Consider the following 24,105-nt stretch of genomic DNA (forward strand, 5'->3'; position numbering starts at 1 on the left):
ATCAGTGTTTATTTTATAACTGGAATTTTAGTTTAGATGATTTTTGTACTGGAATTGTAAAATAAATTTGATTTATACGTTTGGGTAGGAAATCGTATGTAAGTATTATTTTTTACTTTGTAGTTCCTCTTTGTTTTTTGAAGTCGGTTCTTTTTTTATTTCAAAATAATTATAAAACTACAAAAATCAAAAGTACCTTATAAGCATTAAAACTGTTCTTGCAGTTACGATCTGAATACTGTTTTAAACTGAAAAATAAACAAAATGTAGGTTATTTTTAACATGAAACGCATTTGTTTCGCTTTTCCCTTCTATTTTCAAAGAAAGTAAAAGATTTTTCTTCTTTTCTTTCTTTTTGCAAAAATAAGTTTTTGACTGACTTTTTATTAAGTAATTATTCATTTATTACATATTGTAAATGAAACAACTGTCATTATTTCACCTATGAATGGTTTGTGTTTGGAGATTATAACTGAAAGGCTTTTATAAAAATATGCCCTAGTATTCAAATGAAATATCTTTCTGCTCATCATTATTACAATACTTCCAGTTATTACAATGTGTTTGACTGCACACCTAAATGGAAGGAATATTGAAGTTTTTAATTATTAACAAAACAAACAAATGTAACAAATTTGTTTGAACTCCACAAAAATACACAACAAACAGGTCAAACCCCGTTCCTGAATGTTATGCTTCATAACAAGTAGGGGTGTTGATTTTGATGGTGCTGGAGTACTTGAATCACCACCAATTTCCTTATGTTACATTTACATGATTTAAACGTGGTATTAGTTTTTATGTCGATTATTTATTTGCACATTCGTGATTATAAAAATAAGTACCTAGTATAGAATCAATAGTTGGTGGTTTCCAATCTTGTCTTTCTTATTAAAAAGCATCTGAAGCCCTCACACAGGACAATTTGGAATTTCAATCCCCTTTTTCATCCACTACCTCCTACCACCGCATTTTATATTTTGTTTTTGATTTTCAAAACCTGGTGTCACTGATTACCCGTACAACTATATTTTATTAACCAAAGCATAAAGCAGTGCATATAATGAAAACAATCAAATAAAAAGCAACAAAAGAGAAATGCAAATAAATAAAAGGAAATAAAAGCATGCTCCAAGTTACCTTTTAATAGCCACCTTTTCCCCCGATTCTATGTTGAATGCCAGTAATACAGTGCCATATGTGCCATTACCCAGCGTGTTCACAAACTTGTAGCGTTTAGACATAATACCCATTCTTGAAAGAAGATAAATTTTAAGGCATTTTTATAAATCAGCATGCATAGCTGGGCTTTGTTGGCAAAAAGACATCACTCACCACCTGAGCAATAAGTGCAGGGGATAAAACAAAAAAGTATAAAATCATTTAGTTTAAACAAATTTATGTACTTTAAAGTTAGGATTGTAGGCAACTTTTTAAAGTGAACGAAAAAAAAAAAGAAAAAAATGAAAGCTGGTAATAAAACAAAGAAAAAGCAGTGAAAGAAGTGATTTTTTTCAGGGTATGAAACAATAAAACAAGCACGAAAAATTTCCAACCATGGTGATATCTTTGAGTTACAGTCAAGCTACCAAAGTATGCTTACATTAAATAATTATACACATTATTTATCAAATATGAAGGTAATTAACTGCACATCCAGCTATGACACATCATTTTCTTTCACTTTTTTCTGGTTAAACAATGTACAATATTGAAAACATTTCTTAGAAAAAGAAAATGGCTATTTGAAAAAATAATAACATTTTACTAATCCAAAAAAATAATTAAATAAATAAAAGGGGGGGAGGAAGCATTTCAAGAAGTGAAAAAGTTTTATTCTTGGCCTAAGAATTTGTAAAAGCTATAAAATAAAGTACAAAATGGTTGCTGAATGATTATGATTTTCTTTCTCATCAAGTTTTCATCAGAATTTTCCCTCTCCCCCGTTTTAAATTTATTTTATTTTAGGTTGCACTCATTAAAAAGAAACATAAGATTTGCAATTGCGATTGTAAACCTTTAAGCTCTCATTTTATTTTATTCTGGAACAAAGCTAACTGAAAGCAACATCACACATTTACAGAAACATACAAAATTTCTAAACAATAAATTAAAGGCAAAACAATTTAAAATGCTTCCAGAAAAGTTTTCAAAAAATAAAACCTCACAAAATGAAAAAAAAAAAAGAGAGAGAGAAACTATTTGATCAGAACTAAAAGCAGTGAACCAAAAACGTTCAACTTAAATTAAGTCACAAAAATTAGACGGTTCTGGGCAAAACAAAAAAAGATAATTTCGTACAACTAGCATACTATCATCAATAAAATAATCTAATCCAATGCATAACTATTAAAATAACTTCCAACTGACAAAAATGTTAGAATATAATACAGAGTGTTCCGATTTAACCTGCAAGACCTTTATTTTCGCAATCGTTAGTCCTAGATATATGCTTCCAATTGCAAAAATGTTCAAAATCAGATGCAATATTACAATATTGAAAGTTTGAAGTAAAAATAAAAAGAAGTCAAAAAATACTAAATTTAACTTTTTATATGGGCCCCAAGTCCCCTAACTCATATTTAGGGAAATGAGCTCCATTGAAAATTAATTCCAATATGAAAAAAGTTTTGATATTATTGTGACCAATATTCACCGACATATGAAAAGCAACGTTTTGTGACTTACACCACTTTTCACTCGCTGTCAATAACACCTTTTGGAGGGAAATATAATGGTTAACTAGTGTTTAAAATTATATGTGTGGATAGAGTGTGGTTTTTCAAATTGTTCGAGCTTCTGTCACGTGTTTTTGCGTATCACAGCAAAACATTTGCATAAATTTCTGAATAGCAATGAAAAATATAAATACTTTGTTTTTTTTTACTTTGACGACCTGTCATTCTTCTGAAAGGGCGATAAGTTCCAATCTCATCTTCTGTATGGTCCCTTAAAACTTTGAACTGGAATATCTCCTTGAGTTTTGGTCACACAAATGTCAAGTTTTTTGTGTCAGTAATAGTTTTTAATGGAGATTATTTCTCTAAATATTAGTTAGGAGACCTAGAGCCTGTATAAAAAGTTAATTTTCATTTTTTGACTCATTTTTATTTTTGCTTCAAACTTTCAATATCCTAAATCTTTATCTGATTTTGAACATTTTTGCAATTGGAAGTATACATCTAGGACTAAATGATGTGAAAATAAAGATCTTGCAGGTTAAAACGGAACACTCTGTATATAAGATGCAAAAGGATTGAAACTCTCCCAATGTTGGAAAGTAATTTTTTAATTATTAAAATAAAAGGAATCCAAGGTATACAATGCAAATTTAAATGGCTGGGAAGATAATATTTAGTGCAGCAAAAATCAAAATTGTGCATTTAGGAAAGAGAAAAGGTAAACAAAACGAAAAAAGGAGGGAAAACGAGTCTTTCTCAGAAAACAGAAAAAAAAAGGAGAACTGCAGCCTCTGAAAGATGGAGGTAATATTTGTTTAAGTAAAAAAGTAATAAATTGATATGTCTTACATGACTACCATAGAGAATGATTATGCAGTCATGTGCTAAAAAAAGCAGGAGTTTTGAAGAAGTTAGCACCTAACTAAGCATTTGAAGAGCCCTTTAAAAAATTTCCTAAATGCAGGAGTATTGAAGGTGTATGAACCCTGCATTACAGTAATTCTTGTTTCATTTAAATAATGCAAAATACAATAAAATTTTCATTTGCATTGTGTAAAAAAAACCGACTTCATAATTTTGTTATATCTATAAAGTTAATGCAGTATAAAGAAAAAATGCACAATTATGCTTGATTAAAAAAGCAAATGGCATAAAATTCAAAAGGAAGCAGTTAATAGGCCCGGCAACAAGATTCTCGAGTCCCTGTGCAATTAAGAAGTCCGGGCCACTAGCAATACAAAAACTAGAAAAATTAGTAATAATGAATGTACATTTTAAGCACCGGGATGGTTTTAATTTTGTCAGCCTCTTTAGGGCCTGGGCCCTTATGCATCCCCCCCCCCTGTCGCGGGCCCTGACAGTTAATTGCTTAGAATAAAGAAACTGTAGAGTGGTTTTCATCATAAAAGCAAAGTAAATTTTCAACAGGTAGTTTAAAATATTAATAAAGGAAATTTAAATCTGTTAAAAGCAGGGTTTGTCAACATATATCAGTTGATATATATCATGATATATACCACAATATATATCCAATATTTATTTTGAAAATATCATGATATTTTGATATTTTTGATATTTATTTTTTCAACCACGGTATTTTCAATATAAAGATTATATTATTCATAGTAATATTGTTCATTTATTATTAAAAATAATCAGAAAGTTATGTAGTATATTTTTATGATGTATTAATACATCATTAAAACAGCAAACTTATGTAATATTCCCTTTTTTATTTAAAAATTCATTTTTATTATTAGTAATGTAACAACTTTAATTCATTGTGCCTAATTAAATATCAAACATTGGCCAGGAAAAAAAATGTCGAAAGACTGCATCGACTAATGCATATTTTTTATTTCTGAATCAGAACACTGCAAAAGTAGCTATCAGAAGAAAAATGAGTAAAACAGCTAATGCTAAATTGACTCCATTAAAACTGATAAAAATATAAAATGAAATATTAGCTTTAAATAATGGACAAAATCTTAATTGTAAGTCTACATATTGTAATAATAATATAAAAAAGTAAAGAGTGATTTGAGGATGCATTTACTATTTTGAAGACTTTAGGTTGTACTGATTGAAACTATTGGATATATAACAAAATATCCGAAATATATAAAAATATTGGATATTTTCGATATTTTCAAACCCTGGTTAAAAGGCAAAAAACTACATCACAGTTGCAGTATACAGTCGATTACCGACTTACGCGAGGGATCCAAGATCCTTCGCGTAAGTTGAAATTTCGCGTTGTGGAAAAGGGTATGTATAAAAATTTTTATAAACATACCCATACGATTGAAGACACTTGTAAACACCATCTCAAAATGTTAAAAACCATTTCTTAACTATACATTACTGCTTCTTAAATAAAAAATTGAATTTTTATTTATTGTATTTAAAAAAAAAACGTTTTATTTAACATAAAAAAACTGCTACGATGCACAAAATCAATGATCAATGGGAAAGGAAGACATAAATTAAACTACTACGGTACGTACATTATATAGTAAGAAAAACAAATGCACTATAGTTGTTGAAACTTTCTCTTTTTCCTTCTATCTTCACAAACTTTAAATGAAACAGCGCTCTTAGGTGTCATTATATTTCATTAACTTTCCCATATAGAATGAAAAAAATAAATGGAAAATGTGGAGTAGTTATTAGTATAAGCGACGTTTAGACTAGTACGGTGTGGGAACTTCCGCTCTCAGTGATGCCAAAGGGATGAAGGTCCATTTACGAAAAAAACGCGATTCCCTTCGGAAAATTTTCGTGTTGCACGTGAAGAATTCGCGTTAGGAATAAAAATCTTTATCGGGGGAAAAAATCGCGCTATAGCCATTTCGCGTAAGTCGGATCGCATTGTAGCGGGAGTCGACTGTATTGTGCCACTAGAAATACCTCTTAATTGCTACTTTCTCCCCAGTGTCCAGTCGCTGTCCCAACATTACACTTCCATAGGTACCATCTCCTAATTGACTTAACGTCACATATCGATTCATACCAGATGAAACGGCCGGAGATATCAACTGGTGCACTCCAGGTTTTACTGTCGCTAACATTGGGATACTTCATTAAACTGGAAAACACAAAACATCACATTAATAAAAAAAGTCTTGAGGATTCTTAAAATAATTTTTTAAAAAAATGCCAGAAAATTAATATTTATTTTATAAAAATTGAAATAGAACATTTATTACATTTGGTATATACTGTAAAAGTGTGAAATCAGGTAAATGTTGACATTAGCTGCACAAGATCAACACAAGACCGAATTTTTCCGGTTAATCACTCGTGAGAGTCGACATTCTCCAATTTCTGTTTTTCATTAACATAAAAATATATATCCCTTGCATTACTTATAACTGCATTGAAACAGTAACCCAACTAAACAGTAATAATTTGCCAAGGAAAAAATACATGCTTTCAAAATTAGGCACGAAGTTACTAGAGCCAAAATCATTGCAAAGGGCGGAGCTAGATTTTTGCGTCTGAAAAGGCCAAGCCCTAACTTAATTTAACTGAAGGCAGTAATTTAGGGGATCAGAGGGAGATTGCCTCCATCCCCCACCTCACCCCAGATTTCAGAAAAATAATTTCAAAATACAACTGTGTTATGTATTTTGTAGCTTTCGTCCTATACTATGTATTGAATATGTACCATCTCCCCTCCCCCTAAAAAACTTAAAAATTATATTCCTGCTAAGTTTGTAGCCAAAAAATGCTAAGAATTAAGGATGAAGCAAACACAGACACATATCATTACTTCAGAGCAACAATAAGACATCTAATCCCAGGAATTACAATAAGATATCTTGCAGTTGCTCCGAGGCGACGATATGTGGTGTGTGACAAGTTCAGTAGAAAGATTAAACCGTTAATCTAACTTTATATTTTCTATCAAGTTTTTTTTCATAGAAAAAAAGAAACAGAATGAATTTATAAATTGTGAGATACGTTTAATATGGAAAGTTTCTTTACATGAAATTTATTGCTTTGAAGGAACCACATCTTTTGCAGTGTCAGATGAAGGATGAAGAGGGGATCGATGTAGGCCTATGTTCCCCCAAAATTTTTCGACACTTAACCATAAAAAGCCTGATTCCGATTAACCTTTGTTGGCGTTAGGAGAAATGGGTCAAGAAATTTTCAATATTAATGCCAAAAATCGTAACTTTAGACCATTTTCGGTAATGTTAGAAGAACTGGCATTTCCTTGAAAAAAAATTTTATTCTAAATCAGTGGTGGCGATTGGGGTTTAAAAGTGGAATGGGGGGAGCAAAAAAAAAGAGCTAAAAACCATGGGACTTTTAGCCGCAGAAAAAAATGAAAACAAAAGAAGAAAAGTACAAAATTTTGTTAGGGCTGGTTTTAAGAGTATTGAAGCATGAAAGTAAAAATTGATGCAAATCTAACAACTTAACTCATGTTTTTCTTAAGATTTTGATGAATTTTGTACACAATACTTTTCTGAAGAAACAACTAGATATGAATTACTTACAGTATTTGCCCCGAAATATTTTAAGAAATCACAAACACTAATTATTTATGACTTGTTAAAATAAAACAATTGATTTACTAATATTTAAACAATGAATACATAAACTAGAAGTTATTTTCAGTAAACTACTGCCCTATAGCCAGGGCTAAGGTAGAAATACATGAAATACACCGCCAGCTCAGTCAATTCCAGCAGAGGACTGCAGTTTTGGTCACTTGTCTGGTCAGTGCTAATTCTGTATTAGCTACCAGTTTGTTTGGTACTCTAGGCTTCCTTAAGAGGTTTTCCACTTCTGGCTCAGTCACTCCTATGCCGGGCTGATGAGTGCTAATAAGCACGAAACTGCAGTCCTTGGCTGCAATTGACTGAGCTGGCAGTGTATTTCATGTAGAAGTTATTGCTTGTGCTAAATAATGTTTTGTAAAGAGATATGCAAAGTAAAAAGAATAATTATGTTCCGAAATTTTCGACATTTCTGCTTTTTTTATAATTTGTAGTTTTTTTCGTGAAATGGGAAACAAAATGAATAAATTAACCATACAAAGTGAAAAGTGGTTGCCCCCCCCCCCCCTCTTTCCCCGGGATCACCACCACTGTTCAAAATTGAAGTCAATTTGAAGCTATTTTTGGTGACTTGAGAGAATCTGGCACTTCTCCCGGAAATTTTTCACTTCTAGAGTCTAAAAAATGCAATTTTAAGCTGTGTCTGATAAAAATAGACAAAAGTGGAGGGGGTGGGTTCCCTTTAGAAATTGTGCTCCAAACTGGACTCAATTTTAGATTATCTTTGGGAAGTAAGGGACTGAGGAATGATGTTACAGAAAATGAAATTTCAAGCTACAATCAACTCGCACTTACTCGAAGTCCCAAGGGACCGGCTAAAATATTTGAGTTATTGGTAGTTTGAGTTATGAGAAGTTTCCACAACAGAATGAAGAGTTTGGGACAGATGAAAACTTCGAGATAAAGGGATATTTGAGCTATGAGCTTTGAGTTATTAAGATTCGACTGTATGTGGGGTCTTTAGAGAAAGGGATGAGGGAACCACCCTCTTCTGCAGAAACTTTCTTTAATTAAAAGTTTTAAGCTATGGTTGGAGACCTAATATTAATGGTGAGAGAGGGAGGGGGAAAATCTGATTCTTAAAATATTCGAATCTGAAATTTTAAAAATGCAAACTATCTCTTGAGTACTATAGGTAAAATGAGATCTTTTCCATAAAAGTTTTTTTAAATACAGGTTCTAAAAATGCATTTTAGGCTGCATAAGATTAGAGGAAGGGTTCAGGGCAGTTCTCCAAATGTTTTTAACATTAAAGTTTAAAAAACAAAATTCTGGGCTATATGTTGATAAAATAAAGAAGTGGGTGGGTTTTTCTTTAGAAATTTTTTGGAATTGAATGCATTAAAATGCACTTTCAGGGTATGTTTGTTGATAACAGGGGAAGTGAAAGGATTCAGGGGTTCTTGCTAGAATTTTACTAAGTTGAGGCTCTAAAAACACAATTCTCATCTATCTTTGGGGATGGTAGGAGAATAATGGCAGATTCTGAAGTTATGTAAGAACAAATCTAAAAATATTTTAAAGCTCTCATTAGCAATGCTAGTCAAAAGAGGAGGGCTTGGAGTGCAACCATATGGAAATTGTTTTAAAGTGAGGTCCAAAAATCATAGTTTTAGGATATGTTTGGCTAAGTTAAGGACAGGCCCTTATCTAAAAATTTTGGACTGCTACAAAATTTGTAGGGGACCCTCCCCAGCGGCCAGCAGCGTGTATTTTGAACGTCAATAAGTCTTAGTGCTAGTGTTTTTCAATTTCTTGGGCCTTTGGGTATTTAAAAGAGGTCGGCTCTCAGTTCCGTGAATTTTTAGGGAAGGAGAGGCAATATGCTCCAAGCATTCAAAATTGGGGCTTTACTCCAAGCAGTGGCGCACACAAGAATTTTTCAAGGGGAGGGTCCGAGATCGAAAGCCTCATTCTCATATCATACCCCAATTCGCTTTCAAGCATATTGACTTTATTTAATCGATTCCCGAGAAGGAAAAACATTAAAAAATAAACTACTGAATAAATAATTAACATAATTTAATGAAATGTGCTTAAATAAATAACCAGAAACCAAAATAATTTACGCTTTTACCTTTTTTATAATTAAAAAATGGATTCAAGTTCATAGAATGTAATTTTAATCTGTAATTACAAAACTAAAAATATGGTTATTACATTGTATTCATTTTATAACCCCCATTCTGCTTCTTAGAGACCATTCATTACAGGAAAAGTTCAAAATATGTTTTTAATCTTTTAACATGAGGATTTTATTTTTTCACTTATCATTGGAACTGAAAATAGTGTTTCCTTTGTTCGAAACTATATTCTACGTACAAAACACATAAAATCGTAATCAATCAGGAAAAATATTAAGATTTATGGGAGGGGTCTGGACCCCTTGGACCCCTCCCTTGTGTGCGCCACTGACTCCAAGCATTCAAAATTGAAGTCTTTAAAATCAAATTTTTTGTCATCTTAGACTCTGGGTCTGATTACTGAATAGGCCAAGTAGGCCATAGTCTATGGTTCCCAACTTTTAGTTTCCCCCCAACTAGCTAAAATTGTTTAAGCTCTAGTTGATTGTTTTAGGAAAAGAATTAGGGTTTTTCTCCTTCATTTATTTCTTCTTTCTTCTGCATACATAAGCCATTTGGGACGAACAACACAAATATGCATCTCAGCGTGAGATGCTCTTCTGATCCGAATGACGCTTCCTAGCGTTATGGCGAATCCTTCGCAGTGGGCTGACTGACGCTCATTTGCGTCATCCTTTTGGAACGAAATATCGAGTATCAGATGACATTACTTTTTCATGCTCCATTCAAGAGATACTTTCGCATATTAGTATTTCTTTCTCTGACCTCAGACTGGGGTCCTTTAAGTATCTGTGATTATTGGATTTTCGTGAATCTAAACATAAAATTAACTCATTTTTAAGTTCATAGTTTCGATTCTGTTTTAGGATGGGATTTTAAGAGAGATATTCTAGCATGGGTTTTGCTTTTAGATCCATTAGTGCAGCTATGATTAAAAGATCACCTTATCTTTCACCTTCAGAAGTTGACCTCCGGGACACGAGCCCCTAGATCTGCCACAGTGTAAACAATGACAGGCAAAATTAAGAGGGCATGAGGAAAAGCCTCAAGGCAGAATACTACTAAATTTGTGACGTAGTTGCAGAACAAATGCCTGAGTGGCAGAACTCTTAAACTCAGACAAATTTTCAGCATAAATTCCAGAAAAATCTGTAGAATTTCGGCATTAACTGCAGATTTTTTACAAATATCTTCCAACTAAAGATATAATTCAGCATATTTCTTTAAATTAGAAGAAAATATGAAATTCTCGCAAATTACGCTTATTCAGCTGAAAGCTGGCGCAATATGTTAGAATTTTATGTGTCATTTGCAGAAGCTTTAGATTTACTTTGAACTTGAAGAAATCTACAAAATTTGTGCAACATTAAGATATTTGTAGAAATTCTACAGATTTTGGCAGAAAATCATCTTTGACTGCCTGCACCTGCTTTATGCCCTTAGGTCACCATAGGGGATAAGATTTTTCCAGCATTTGTCGGAATTTCAGCTCTTTATGTTTGTTTTGCAAAGTTTTCTTTCTTGTTTCACTTTTTCAGATCTCAGAACAATCCCATATTTCTTATAAATCTGAAAAGATTCTGATTTTCTTGCATTTTTGGTTTCCTTTCCCCTATATTTCCCCAATCGATCTTCATCCACCAATCTTTGCCATAAACGTATGTTTTCGAAACATGCCAACATTGAAACACACGTCTCGCCGAAAGTTGTGTGTCTTGCTTGAGATTTCAATCCCTTTGCATCCTGAATAGATTTCAATTACTTTAAAAGTTTTCAGGTATTTTATTATATGCTGGCGTATAACTTGACTCATTTAAAAAAAATTCTTTTAGTAATTTATTTATTAACATTATTTTAATTGCTCATTCATACTATGTAAAATTAACCAAAAAAAAAAACGTAGTTTGACACCTAGATTAGGATTTAAATAAAACTTTACATGTTAGCTTTTGGGTCATTTCACGGTATTTTTGACATTTATGCAGAGTCTGTAACATGATCTTTTTTGGAATAACTTTTTAATTTACTGTTTGATTAGCATATTATTTTATTTTGAACTTTTCCTACCAACACACCCACTCAAAATAAAATAATTTGCAAATCAAACAGTAAATTAAAAAGTTATGGCAAAAAAGGTTATGTTACGGACTCTACATAAATGTCAAAGATACTGTGAAATGACCCTTTTTCTATACATTTGGAGAAGCTTACATGGTTTAGATTTTACAGCCAGTTCAAGTTTTGGGGATTTTATGGTTTTCATGATAAACTAATTTTATAACTTTTCTATGTGCACAATGCTAGAACATTTTTGGACAAGTGATTTAACATTGCAGAACATCACAAAGTATCTGCTTTAGGGAAGAAAAGCCTTGCAGAATGTTCAATACTGAACAAAAAAATAATAATTGTTAGGAGAGTTTTATTTTATGAAGAACAAAAATATTTATTTTTACCTAGAAAGAAAGCTTTAATCCTTGTTTCAACTTTTTTTAAGAGGGTTAATGAGCTGTTAAGAGGGTCTTAGTCCACTTTAGCCACCCCCCCCCCCCCCCCCCAATCCATCCATGACTCATTTATCAGGTTAGGAAATAAAAGGCAAGTCAATTAATCATTTTTTTTTTATTTCTCATTTCTTTACGTTTTATTTTGTACATTTTTTATTTTGGAAGCGTGGTATTTTAGCCCCAACATGATTTTTTCATTGAAGGGGGAGGGGGGGTGGAGCACTTGGTGCCAGTCAACCTCTGGAGTCTTTTATACCTAGTTTCAACAAAAAACTTTTAAATTTTCAAAATTAATTTGAATTCTGAAATTTTGGATTCAAATTATGTTTTTCGCAATCACGAGTTGCGACAGGACCCGACTCATTGGTTACTACCCCACTCGCTTGTTTCTAGCGACGGTTCCTTTCCCTCCTTTTGGGCGGTTACGTGTGCATAGTTGTGTATGTGTAGGCTTGGTTGTGTGCGTAGACCTGTGTGTATGCATGTTGGGGTGCGTGTAAAGACGTGTGTGTGGATGTGTGTGAGCGTGCGTGTGTGTAGGACATGGACGCCACCGACCAGGAGCAGCGGCTACCGGGGAGGAGTCACGCCTGCAGAGGACGGTAGGGTTGAAAAAGGAACCAAACATCAAGGATGGTCAAGTGAAAACAATTAGCAATCATGATTGCTCAAAAAAAAAACAGACATAGGGTAAATTTGTCGTATCCCAGAAATTGCTTCCCAGGACAACACTTCTCGCTCGCTCCCCTTTTGATTCGACATTGGTCACACACCATACATGCTCACATTCAAAAATATAAAATGATAGTATAGATAATAAAGAAACAGCAACGAACTTCATTTGTTCAAAAATGAAAATAACAGTATAACATATTTTTGAAATCAATAATGAAGATGACTGAAGTGTCACAATCACAAAACATTTTACTGCGATAAACAAATTTAAATCAGCTGATTGACTTTGAATTTTGCTATAATTAACATTTTGTATTAAAACTCTTGATTCCTCAAACTGTTACTGTTAGAAACATGCTTGTTTACATGAAGTAAAATTACTGTCTCAGTGTAATTTGGAGGGAAAACAAGTTTGAAACTAGATTTCTACCGCAATTTTAACCATAAAAAATGGAATGCTATCATTATCAAATTAAAAATCCTTTCTATGCAACTTACGCTTGACTAAGCATGGTGCATAAGGCATTATAAAAACTAAAAGTTTTTGATGAACAAAATTAACAACATACATAAATGATCATTTGAAACAAGAACATTTTTTTAAACTATTAATAACTGATAAAGCAGTATAATAACACGTTGTCATTCAACTACAATACAAGAACCACAGCTAGGCCTACAATCATATTTACCGTAGCAGACGACTTACTTCGAATAGTGTTACGATAGTCGCTATTTAATTGTTTCACCCTGTTCATCTTGTGACGTCGTAATCCCAGATCTAGATTTTCTTTTTGGAAACACAAAATTTAAAACAAATTTCGATAAACATTGATAAACGCTCAGCAGAACACAGAACTACCAGCGTTCCCCCGTAAAAACTGCCTTTGTATCACTCGGCCTCATCAATCTGGCAATGTCATAGAATACCATAGCAACGGCAAGTGTTTGGTTTACAGAATCCTGCATGGCTACTTCTCCACAGAGCATGACTGAGAATCACAGCGAAAAAATAAAAAGAACATTCTAAAAATAATATGATCTACGGTAAAAATGTCGGATGCTTCATTGCAAACATCTCAGATCTTATATTCTTCATAGTCATTTCATTGGAAGGAAATGAATCATTAATTCTATTTTGTTTTACCTTCGAAATTAAATTCATTCATTTTATACTATGTAGAGATATTAAAATTTTCATTATCATGCTATAGCGTCACATATTCATTTCAGTAAGAATAACGAAATTGAGTACATGCTAGAACTTCATAGTTTTTGATTGCTTGTAAGCTGGGTGTCGCGGTGATTGGGCATACGCTTCGTATTCTTTGGTAGTACAATCGACTCCCGCTACAATGCGATTCGACTTACGCGAAATGGCTATAACGCGAATTTTTCACGTGTAATGAATTTTAGATCTAACGCGAGTTTTTCGCTCACAACACGGATTTTTTTGGAAGAAAGTATTATCTTCGTTATTGGCTACTAAATATTGATTTCGTGAGTGTTATTACATCCCTTGAAGCATCACTGACAGTCAAAGTTCCTACACCAAACTAGTCTAGTGCATCAAATAACCACTCAGCATCTTTTATTTATTTATTCTTTTCATTCTAAATATAAATGTTGATGAAATATAATGGCACCTTAGTGTCACCTTCATCTAAAGTTTGAAGATGGGAAGAAAAAGTTTCTGATCAAAAAATGTAAAAAAGACTAAGATTCTCGATATGCTTGAACAACTACAAAACGTCGTCGGTAGCGCGACAATAAGTATGAGTGAATCTTCCATACGTACAATTAAAAGTCAAAACAAAAAGATATCCCTAAAAGTTCAGAACTTAGTTTCAATATTGAAGCTTGCAGAGCAGTCTAGTCAAGTAAATATTATGAAAATGGAAGCTGCTCTTGTATTGTGGATTAGTAAGGAGATCAAGAGGAGATGTTGCTACAAATTGAAACGTTGAAAAGAAAAGGCGAAGCAGCCGTATTTAAAAATGTATTAGATAAGAATAACGATCTGATCATGGAGCATAAATCATCGCTATCTTCATTTTTTTACTCTTAAATGTTGTTACCGTATGTACTGTACAGTACTATTATAGTGCATCATTTTGATTTTACTACATGCTGTGCGTACCGTGTTGTTTTATTTTATGCGTTTCATTCCCGTTGGTCATTCATTTTGTGCATCTCAAAGTATTTCATATTGAATAACAGTTTTTTATTTTTTAAATACAGTAAAAGTTCAGTTCTTTTGCAAGAAACTGTAGTGTATGGTTAAGGAATGCTTTAGAGCAGTTTGAGGGGTGTTTATAAGTGTCTACAAGTATTTGGTATGCTTTAAAAAATTTGTATACATATCTTTTTCTACAACGCGAAATTTCGACTTACGCGAGGAGTCTTGGAATGCATCCCTCGCGTAAGTCGCGACTCGACTGTAACAGGTTTGAATCTGCAGTTCAAGTGTTCTGCCGGTGGATTTTCAAGATACAGAAAATCGTCAGGGTCCTTGTCACATGATTGTTGCACAAGATCCCTTGAACGCCTGCTTGGCACAGACACTCTGATACAAAAAGAACAAGATTTTTTTTTTTTTTTTGAAAAGTATTGGTTTTCAAGAACACATACCTAAAAAACCATTGGAAATGCGACACATATATATATGAAAACAATTTCACAATAAATAAAGTTAACACTCACTTTATTCGGAACGCATTTTTTCCTGCCGTTTCCGAGATATAATCAAAACCCACAAAATTTGGCTCCCCCTTCTCACATTTAACTCCCCCCCCCCCCTCCCAGCGTCGGGGACTTTCAATATATTTATTTATTAATTACTTCTAACAAATTTCTTACTGAGAAAGTGTTGGCTTTCTTTCACTTTCGTTAAATAATGCCATGGGTATGGATCTAATTCATGCTGCATATACCTAGTTCTGCAAATCTTTGTTTAATTTCTTGGTGAGAGCTGTCCATAAATGATGTTACATTTTTTCTCAACATTTTTGACCCATTTGTCAGAAAATACTTTTCATAAACTAATTTTTTTAACATATTCGTATTCAAAAATGCTAGATGTCACACTTCTTACTTTTTCCTCCCCCCCCCCACCTTGTCACAATTTCACGACCCCCCCCCCCCCCCCTTAAACATCATTTTTGTTGTAGCAATCCACAAATACTTCTTTATTGTCCATCAGGATTGTCGAATTCATTGAGGAAAGAGCAAGACCGCAATCCTTTTGAGTCAGTTTGAAATTTATGAATGGCAAGTGTTCCATTTTTTTGCCATGAAAGTGCGTGTTTGAACGTCTGTAACTTTTGATTGATTGAATAAAATGTAACAAAATAGCATATCAAATTGATGGAAATTTAAAATTCTACAGCTTTGTAGTTGACAATTTTCATGAGCTTATCGTGGGAGGCACTAGGAGCAAATGTGTGACAGAAAGAGAGAATTTTTTTGAAAATAATTGATTTTCATAACATATACTCGGAAAAATATTGGAAATTTGACAAATATGTGTGGAAACAGTTTCATAGGAACTTTATTTAGCTTGAATTTTTATTTTTAAACGCATTTTTTCCACTCTTTACGACATTATCTCGAAAAACCCAAAGTTTTCTTCCACCCTCCCTCCCACCTTTATCTCAACCCCTTAGGCGGTGGGACTTTTAGTATGTTTACTTACTAACTATCCCTAACAATATTCTGAAGTCAAAAATTATCGCATATTCCATGCACGCTACACCCCAGTTTTGAGCACTCATTGACTGGACTATAAGTGCACAGAGTGGAAAGAAAACAAATAGTTTAGAAAGTGCTTGAAACTTAATGAAATGTTAAAGGATCATTTCTTATTCTATATTATTTTCACCTCAATTTTTAATGGCACTTTTTTTTTTTTTTTTTTTTGTAGTTGTTTTATTCCTTCTACATATGATTGTGTGCATCATGTATTTTACAACTTAATTATTAATTTTTAAATTACAAATTTTTGATTTAGCAAAAAATTAACTATTGTTAAATAACATTTTTTAAACCAAAAATATGTACGCAGTTTATTATTATTTTTTTACTAACTGATGGTTAAAGTAATGTTATTTTTCTGCCTATTTTGAATAAATATATACATAATACAACGTTTCAACATATTTCATGTGTTAATACTTTTCTTCTTTATCATAGCGCTTTTAGATAAACTTATTTTTTGCAAAGAATAAAAGTCCTGGATTTAATGGATACTAATAACTAAAAAAATTAATTTCAATTAAAAGTGCTTCTAAGCACAGCCTGCCTACTGACCACAGACTACCTCCTAATATTTTAAATTATCATATCTAGTTAAAATAACGTAATTTTATTAACTAGGGTCTGGTGGGGGAAAGTGGTCAATGGGGTAAAGTGGTCATACGTCAAATAAATGACTATAGCTTGGAAATAAATGTTCGAATGAATGTGAAAACTTTATTTTAGGTTCGGGGAGTTAGAAACTACATTTTGAATACAAAATTTCCAAACCTGGCAAAATTTTATTTGGTAAAAAAAATATTTTGTGTAAATATGAAAATTTTAAAAATCTAAACACCTCTTTTAACTTCTTTGGGAAATTTTGTTTGTTAGAATTATGAACAGATTGACGGCACAGGGAGCTTCCTACATGTCTTAAGATCGCTTACTCATTAGTAGTTAGCTGAATATATTTTAGATCATTTTTTAGAACAATTTTAGTAAGATGGGGTAAAGTGGTCATAATATTAGGCTTAACGAATATTGTTCTTCTAATGTCACTTAAGAGTTTTGTATAAGGCAGATATGAATTAAATATTAATTTCACTTAATATGTATTGTTTTTACCGTAAATGCGGTTAAATATACTAGTATATACGTATGCATACGCATATACTCGTGTAGGCACGTATACAAACGTATTCACATAGATGCACCAATAAATACGTATATGGGTATCTGCGATATGGGTATTTTTTATCTATGCAGGTATACATTCGACTATACAAGTATATACTTGCTTTTACTCGTATGTATACGAACACTTATACACTCAGGTAGACACGTATATACACGTACGTACTCGAGTAGATACTTACAAGCATATGACATACGAGTATATAGGGTTAGTTTAAACTCTTGGGAAACTTTTTACCAGGTGTTAGAGGGGAGGATAAGAAGCAAGAATCACAAGGAACATATAGTCACAAACACAATGCTGACGCGCTACATGCACGCAAAGCCAAAGACTGATGGATGAAAAACAGGTCACAAATTTGTTACACTAAGACAATTTTCCACAACATTTTAGGTTATAAGAAGGTTTTAAAGCGATTGAAGAAATTTGCGGCCTGCAGCTGTAATGCATGCGTCGCAATCACAAAGCACTCTCTGTTTTAATAACGAGACTTTTGAAAAACTTTCATCCGTCGCTGCGCCTTTGTTGCGATGCGTGTATTAGAACTACTACGGGCCGTAACTTTTAAAAAGTGCTCTAAATATTTCTTAAAAACTAGATTTTGAGTAAAATCATCTTTGTGTAAAAAAATTGTGACCTGTTTTGCATCCATCAGTTTCTAGCTTTGTGTGCATGTAGCGCGTCAACGACCGTAAAGTCCTTATTATTCGTTGCTTTTTATCCTCACCTCTCACACCTGTTAGATTTTTGCTCAAGAGCTTGGATTCACTCTGTAGGCATGCATGTATGTAAGCGTATATACTCGTGAATACATATATGTACTGGTTGACGAGTATGTACGGACACATAAATGTACGTATATACGTTTTTTCAGGTATATAATTGTATTTACACGTATACATACGTATATACTCGTGCTTCCATATATACGTGTATATACGTGAGTAGACACGTACAAACGCGCACTGGATGCATCCACGAATTAACTCGTGTATACTCGTATATACATTTATGTACAGTTATGTACATACCCACATGTACACTTGTACATATATGCGTATATACGTCTACTATACATGTATATACTCAGGTATGCACGGTATCTACTCATATATGAACGTGATTACTCATGTTTACACAACACGTATATACTAGGGTGGAACGAAAAAAACAAAGATTTTTTTTTCGAATTGTAATAGTGCAGAAAAGTTGCGATTGGTGAAGACTTACAAAACAAAACAAAAATTTTTAAAATCGGATAATATCTTCCGATCCCTCAACGAGTCTAAAAATTTGAAAAAAAGGGAAATTTTATGTGTTTTTAGCGATTTTTAAAAAAATTTTGCTCCAAAGTTTCTTTTTAATACTCTAAGACGGAAAAGTTACGATTCCTGAAGCCTTCAGAAATTTTGAAAAATATATTGAAATCAAATAATACCTTCTGATCCAGGAACAAGCATGAAAAGTAAAAAAAAAAGGAGAATTTCATCTTTTCTTAGTGATTAAAAATAAAATTGTTCTTCTTGTTTTTTTCCCGGTGTTACAGGGAAAAGCCTTTTTAAAAACCCTATATTACACATAAACTTTAATTCATTTTTTGGCTTTTAAGGTATCTTCTAAACATGCAAAACTACCATTCTTTACAACAATGAAACATTTTCAAATAATAAAAAGTTATAAAATATTTACCAAATTTACAATCCAGTATACAAGTCTTATTTTTTTAAGTGTTACTTGTTGAAGCTAATTTATAATCAGATTTTTTGGAAAATTCGGGCATAATCGATCTAGATTTCATTGTTGCTCTTATGTAGCCATCTCTTTATTTAAATCCACACACTTTGAGTGAAGCCTCCGTCACTAGCTTAACACATCTTTCGACAACTTGCGTGTGGCAGGGGAATAGTTTTATATCCCAGTCGGGTATAGTGCCTGTTGCAATAAGATTTTCAATGTCTTTGTCAGGAACTTTTCGAAGAAAAGGTGGAGAAAATAGCTTTGTCGTGTTCCAATTAATAATCTCTGTGTAATCTTCTGCTTCGAAATTTAGAGATGGAATGACAAAGTTTCTAATGCTTTTGCCTTTAGAAACTGATTCCCTGGCTTTTAAGACGTTTCTAAACGCTAGTTCTCTTATGTGCCTCCTTTCATCAAACACCATTGCCATTAATAAGTTTTCGGGATGAGCAAAGAAAGAGTTTCTTTCAATGACAGGGTAAACAACTTGTTTTAGATTGTCAGGTAAGTATCGACAGGTTTGAATTGTTCTGTAAACATGAATGGCACCGTCTGTGAATTTTTTTCGGTTCTTTATTTCAAACCAGACCGGCAAGTAACATCTCAAAAAAAAAGTCACTATGCCTTTTAACTCACCTGATGGGATCGATACACTTACGTACAGTCTAAGGACTCTATTTGCACAAGTGAGCCATCTGGAATGTGAGAGTGGGCCGGGGTCACGATTTGACAAATCATTTGGGCAATTGCCACCCTTTATTGCCTGAGATATATCTAAAAGATATCTTTGATCCTTGCTCAAGCACTTTCTGTTTACATCTGGAATTGTACAGTCAATTGCTTGAAAATCTATTACTGGCAGTTTTTCGCAACCTCTGAGTTGTTCTCCTATTAGTCCAGAAAACGAATTTGGGCCAGTTGTTCCACCATCCAAACACCGAAAAAGACGGCGAAAAGGCAACTCAATGAAATGTAATAAACAAATAGCCCATTGCAATGGTCGTCCAATAAAATTTCAAATTGACGAATCGCGCCACTTTTCCACCCAGTATTGATTTTAGTATCATCGCAACCTACGATGGCTAAATCATCCAGTGAAATTCTTTGTTCATTTAGATATGAAACAATGCTGTTTCATATATAAATTCTATTCACTATGTCTTTGGCTGATCCAGAGTTTGGAGACAGGTGGCCAATATAAACGGAATCAGGTTCTTTGATAATAGAATAATGCTCTTCTTTCACTGTTCGAAGAAATTGCTTTGATTCAATCTTATCTATATATAAAGTATCATCTTTTCTTCCGTCAAAATAAGTACTCCAAACGGAGTCTTGTTTAATGCCACTTTGCAGATCTTTTCTATTTTGGCTCTTTTCTCTCCTAATTTTTTGTCTATCAACAACTTTGGAAGTATCTGTTTCAGTCACTAAGCCAACGTCTTGAAGCACACTGGATGCTATGGCAGCAGTTGCACGATCAGATACGCCATAACGATCGCTACTTAGTCTTCATTTTAAAGATCAGATTCATCTTTCATGACTGAAACGCACTCAGTAACTTTTCGTTTTAAGGCATAGGCTTTTCTTTGAAATCTTTTTTTCAACCTTTTTGTTTCCTTTTGGTCCAAAGTTCCAATTTTTCCTATGCCATGTTTCCTTTGAAGATAGAGACATTTTTGTTCAGAGATCGGTATCTTTTTAGATTTTTCACGCGTACATTTCATGTAAATTGGACATCCACAAATGTCTGGGGTCTTTTCACAAGTGCAAATAACATTCATTACGCACTTACACGCAGAGACGTCAAAGAGTTTCCTTGCTTCACTTTTAAATTTATCAATCCTTTCTTTAAACTTTGGTTTATCCTTGTCTCGGTTGTAAGATCTCATGAAATTGAGATATTTTTTGTAGAAGATATCAATGAGCTGAGCAATTCTTTTCAGGGAAACTGTAGGAATCGAGGCCTTATCAAAGATACATTTAACTTTTTGTGCCACTATGTCCTTAACAATGGAAAAACTCACTTTCGTGTTATTGACTTTTCTAGCTAACTCAAAGCTCTCTTGAAAGCAAATTTGAAATACATTTTCGTAAGTATTGAGCTTATTTGTTGTCAAATCTTTCGGGTGGCCAAATATAGGGCACTCAAAGGACTTTCTCGTAATTATTTTCTGCAAAGATGGATTCATGTTTGAAACACGTTTAGCAGAGCAAATCGACTTCACACGCACATTCGAAACATTGAGAAATACTGATGCCAGCACGACTGCTTTATTCATTTAAGTAAGATACCTATAGACACAAGCCAACTAAAAAGCTCATAAATTCAAAATCGTGAGGCGCTAATGGGGCGTATTAGATGCATACACTGTACTGAGCGGCATAAACAAATAATAGTCTCGCGGGATTAAAGGGCCATGTGGACAATTTCACAGGCAGGGTAATACTAAAATATCACATTTGTTTTATAAACAAACGTTCTTCAATTAGTATTTCATACCGAACTTATAAGGATCGTTAAACTAAAAAAAAAATAAGCTGAAAGAGGGCTTAAAGTTTACATTTTTTTCAAACATGTGGATTCGTTGCGCGGTCGGAAAATATTGTTTTGTTTCAAAAAGATATATATATTTTTTTTGTTTTGAAGTCTTCACTAAACGTAACTTCTCCGTTCTGTAGCCAAAAAAAGTACATTGAACCAAAAATGTTAAAAATTCGGAAAAAAGCCTGAAATTCTCAACTTTTTCGATTTTTTAGGCTTGTTTCTGGATCAGAAGGTATTATTCGATTTCAATTTTTTTTTTAATTTCTGAAGGCTTTACCAATCGTAACTTTTCCGTCTTAGAGCCTTAAAAAGAAACATTAAAACAAAATTTTTGAAAAATCACTAAGAAAACACGAAATTTTCCATTTTTTCAAATATTCAGATTCGTTGCGGGATCGGAAGATATTATCCGATTTTTAAAATTTTTGTTTTGTTTTGTAAGTCTTCACCAATCGCAACTTTTCCGCACTATTACGATTCGAAAATAAAAACTTTGTTTTTTCCGTTCCACCCTAGTATATACTCGTGAATACACGCATATATTAGTGCATATACTTGTAACCATAAAAATAACTGAAATATACAAATATTAGGGTTATTTAATACGGTTTTGCATTTATTTTTAACTATGACCACTTTACCCCATGCTATGACCACTTTCCCCCATCCCATGGGGTAAAGTGGTCATAAATACAAAGGGAAAAGAAAGTGTTATAAAACTAATTAAATCAATATTTTTTTTTCTAAACTTCAATGTACTGTGTTCTTTAATAATGCAATGTAAAATAACAACAAAAAAAGTTGAGGTGTTTAAATTATTTGTTGTATTTATTATCCACCAAAGTTGAAAACCTACGATTTTATGACCACTTTACCCCACCAGACCCTATAATATGAAAATTAGGTCAAAGAAATCGGATGAAATTTAAAGTTATTTTGGGAAAATTAAGAAAGTGGGAAAAAAACAATCGTCTCTCAGAAATAAAATATTAAACATTTCTAAAGTCAAAATTATAAGAGAAAAAATATGATAAAGAAATTGGCAGTAATAAAAATAATCATTTTGATCGACCGATAATAAACAGCTGTTCAATCGGTAATCGGTCAATTTGCTTATTGGCACATGCCTAATCTTTATACATAAATGGCTACTTCTGTATGTATGTATGTATGTATGCATGTTCGGAGTAATTTTCAAAACTGCTGGACGGATTTTAACCATTTCTTCATCATAGAAAGCTACATTATCAGGAAGAAATTTAGGCTATAATTTATTCCTAAAAAACTTAGTTTAAAAAAGTTATGATGAAAAATAGTAAATGTCATGTAATTTCCCCATTAAATGATTAAATATTAAACCCATTGTTACGAAAATTCGGTACCAAACAGCAGCAATATTAAATGTAATCATAATGAAAATTTTGAATCAAGGCTTCTCTGGAGCAAGCATGACATTTATTGCTCTCTTAGGAATTGTATCCTCATCTATTCGCAACTCCAGCGCTCGAATACGCTACCTTGCGGCGATTTACATAACTGCAGAAAAAACTAAAACATTGCGTTCCATGTGTGTCTGTTGACGTAAACATAGGCAGTTTGTTATGAGTATTTATTAACGCATTCGATGTGTCTTGGATTGCTTTCAGAAATAGAAAGTGTTTTGTCCCTTAATGTTATTCTCGAGCTCCTCAAAATAATGTTAGTCTTTATTATTTCCCTCTAAAAAGTGAGTTGACTGTCGTAAATGGCGTGAAATCTTAAGCACATGAAAACTCTGGATTAACAAACTTCGCATCTGCAAGTCTATTCGATGCATTTTTTTTTGGGAAGAGGATAACTTTCTACAAGGTAAATTTTTTTATTGTTTTGTGTGAATTTGTAAGAATATGGTTTTCTTTTTTTCTCTTAATCTTAAGCTCAAAAGAAGGATATTATGCAGTATTATCGTAGAACGGAATGAAAAATGTTTAACGCTGAGAATTTTCATCGCCAAAGTAGTGCGATTATAGTTTAGGGTTATAGTTTTAGTATTGTGCGAGCAAAGAACACTTGCTTGGCGAGATTTTGCATGTCAGTTGTAAACCATTTTTATTTTTTATCATGTGTGGATTAAAATGGTAGAAAGATAACAGAATTCGATAAGTTTAAAGAAATAATGGAAGATCAATTAAAAAGTAAACTACCGCCATGTATCCGTGAGAATTTTATTGATGATGCATAACAGAATTAAATCATAATTCAGAAATTAGAAACATACGAAACCGAATGTAAAACAATTAGCGCTAACCAAACAAAACAAAGAACTTTCATCTTCCTCTTTTGATAACACTGATAAACAAAGATTTATTTACATGAAATATTTATAGTGTTCA

The 24,105-nt window shown here is 32.8% G+C and overlaps 1 protein-coding gene across 2 annotated transcripts in view; it reads right to left on the reverse strand.

Moving 5' to 3' along the window:
• LOC129233273 (serine/threonine-protein kinase ICK-like) overlaps positions 1-13,406 on the reverse strand; it is a 49,929-nt gene extending 36,523 nt beyond the window's left edge. Inside the window, exons 1-3 of one of the 2 annotated variants that reach the window (XM_054867324.1) lie at positions 13,231-13,406; positions 5,592-5,769; positions 1,141-1,338 (exon numbers count right to left, since the gene is read on the reverse strand). In XM_054867324.1, coding sequence (XP_054723299.1) covers positions 1,141-1,253 — 113 coding nt within the window. In that variant the 5' untranslated portion in view covers positions 1,254-1,338; positions 5,592-5,769; positions 13,231-13,406. Of the gene's footprint in view, positions 1-1,140; positions 1,339-5,591; positions 5,770-13,019; positions 13,110-13,230 lie in introns of those variants that run through there. The other variant, XM_054867325.1, reaches the window with a different exon arrangement.
• Positions 13,407-24,105: the final 10,699 nt, after the last annotated feature.

The sequence above is a fragment of the Uloborus diversus genome, unplaced genomic scaffold, assembly GCF_026930045.1.
Source record: "Uloborus diversus isolate 005 unplaced genomic scaffold, Udiv.v.3.1 scaffold_304, whole genome shotgun sequence".
NCBI classification, from domain to species: Eukaryota; Metazoa; Arthropoda; class Arachnida; order Araneae; family Uloboridae; genus Uloborus; species Uloborus diversus.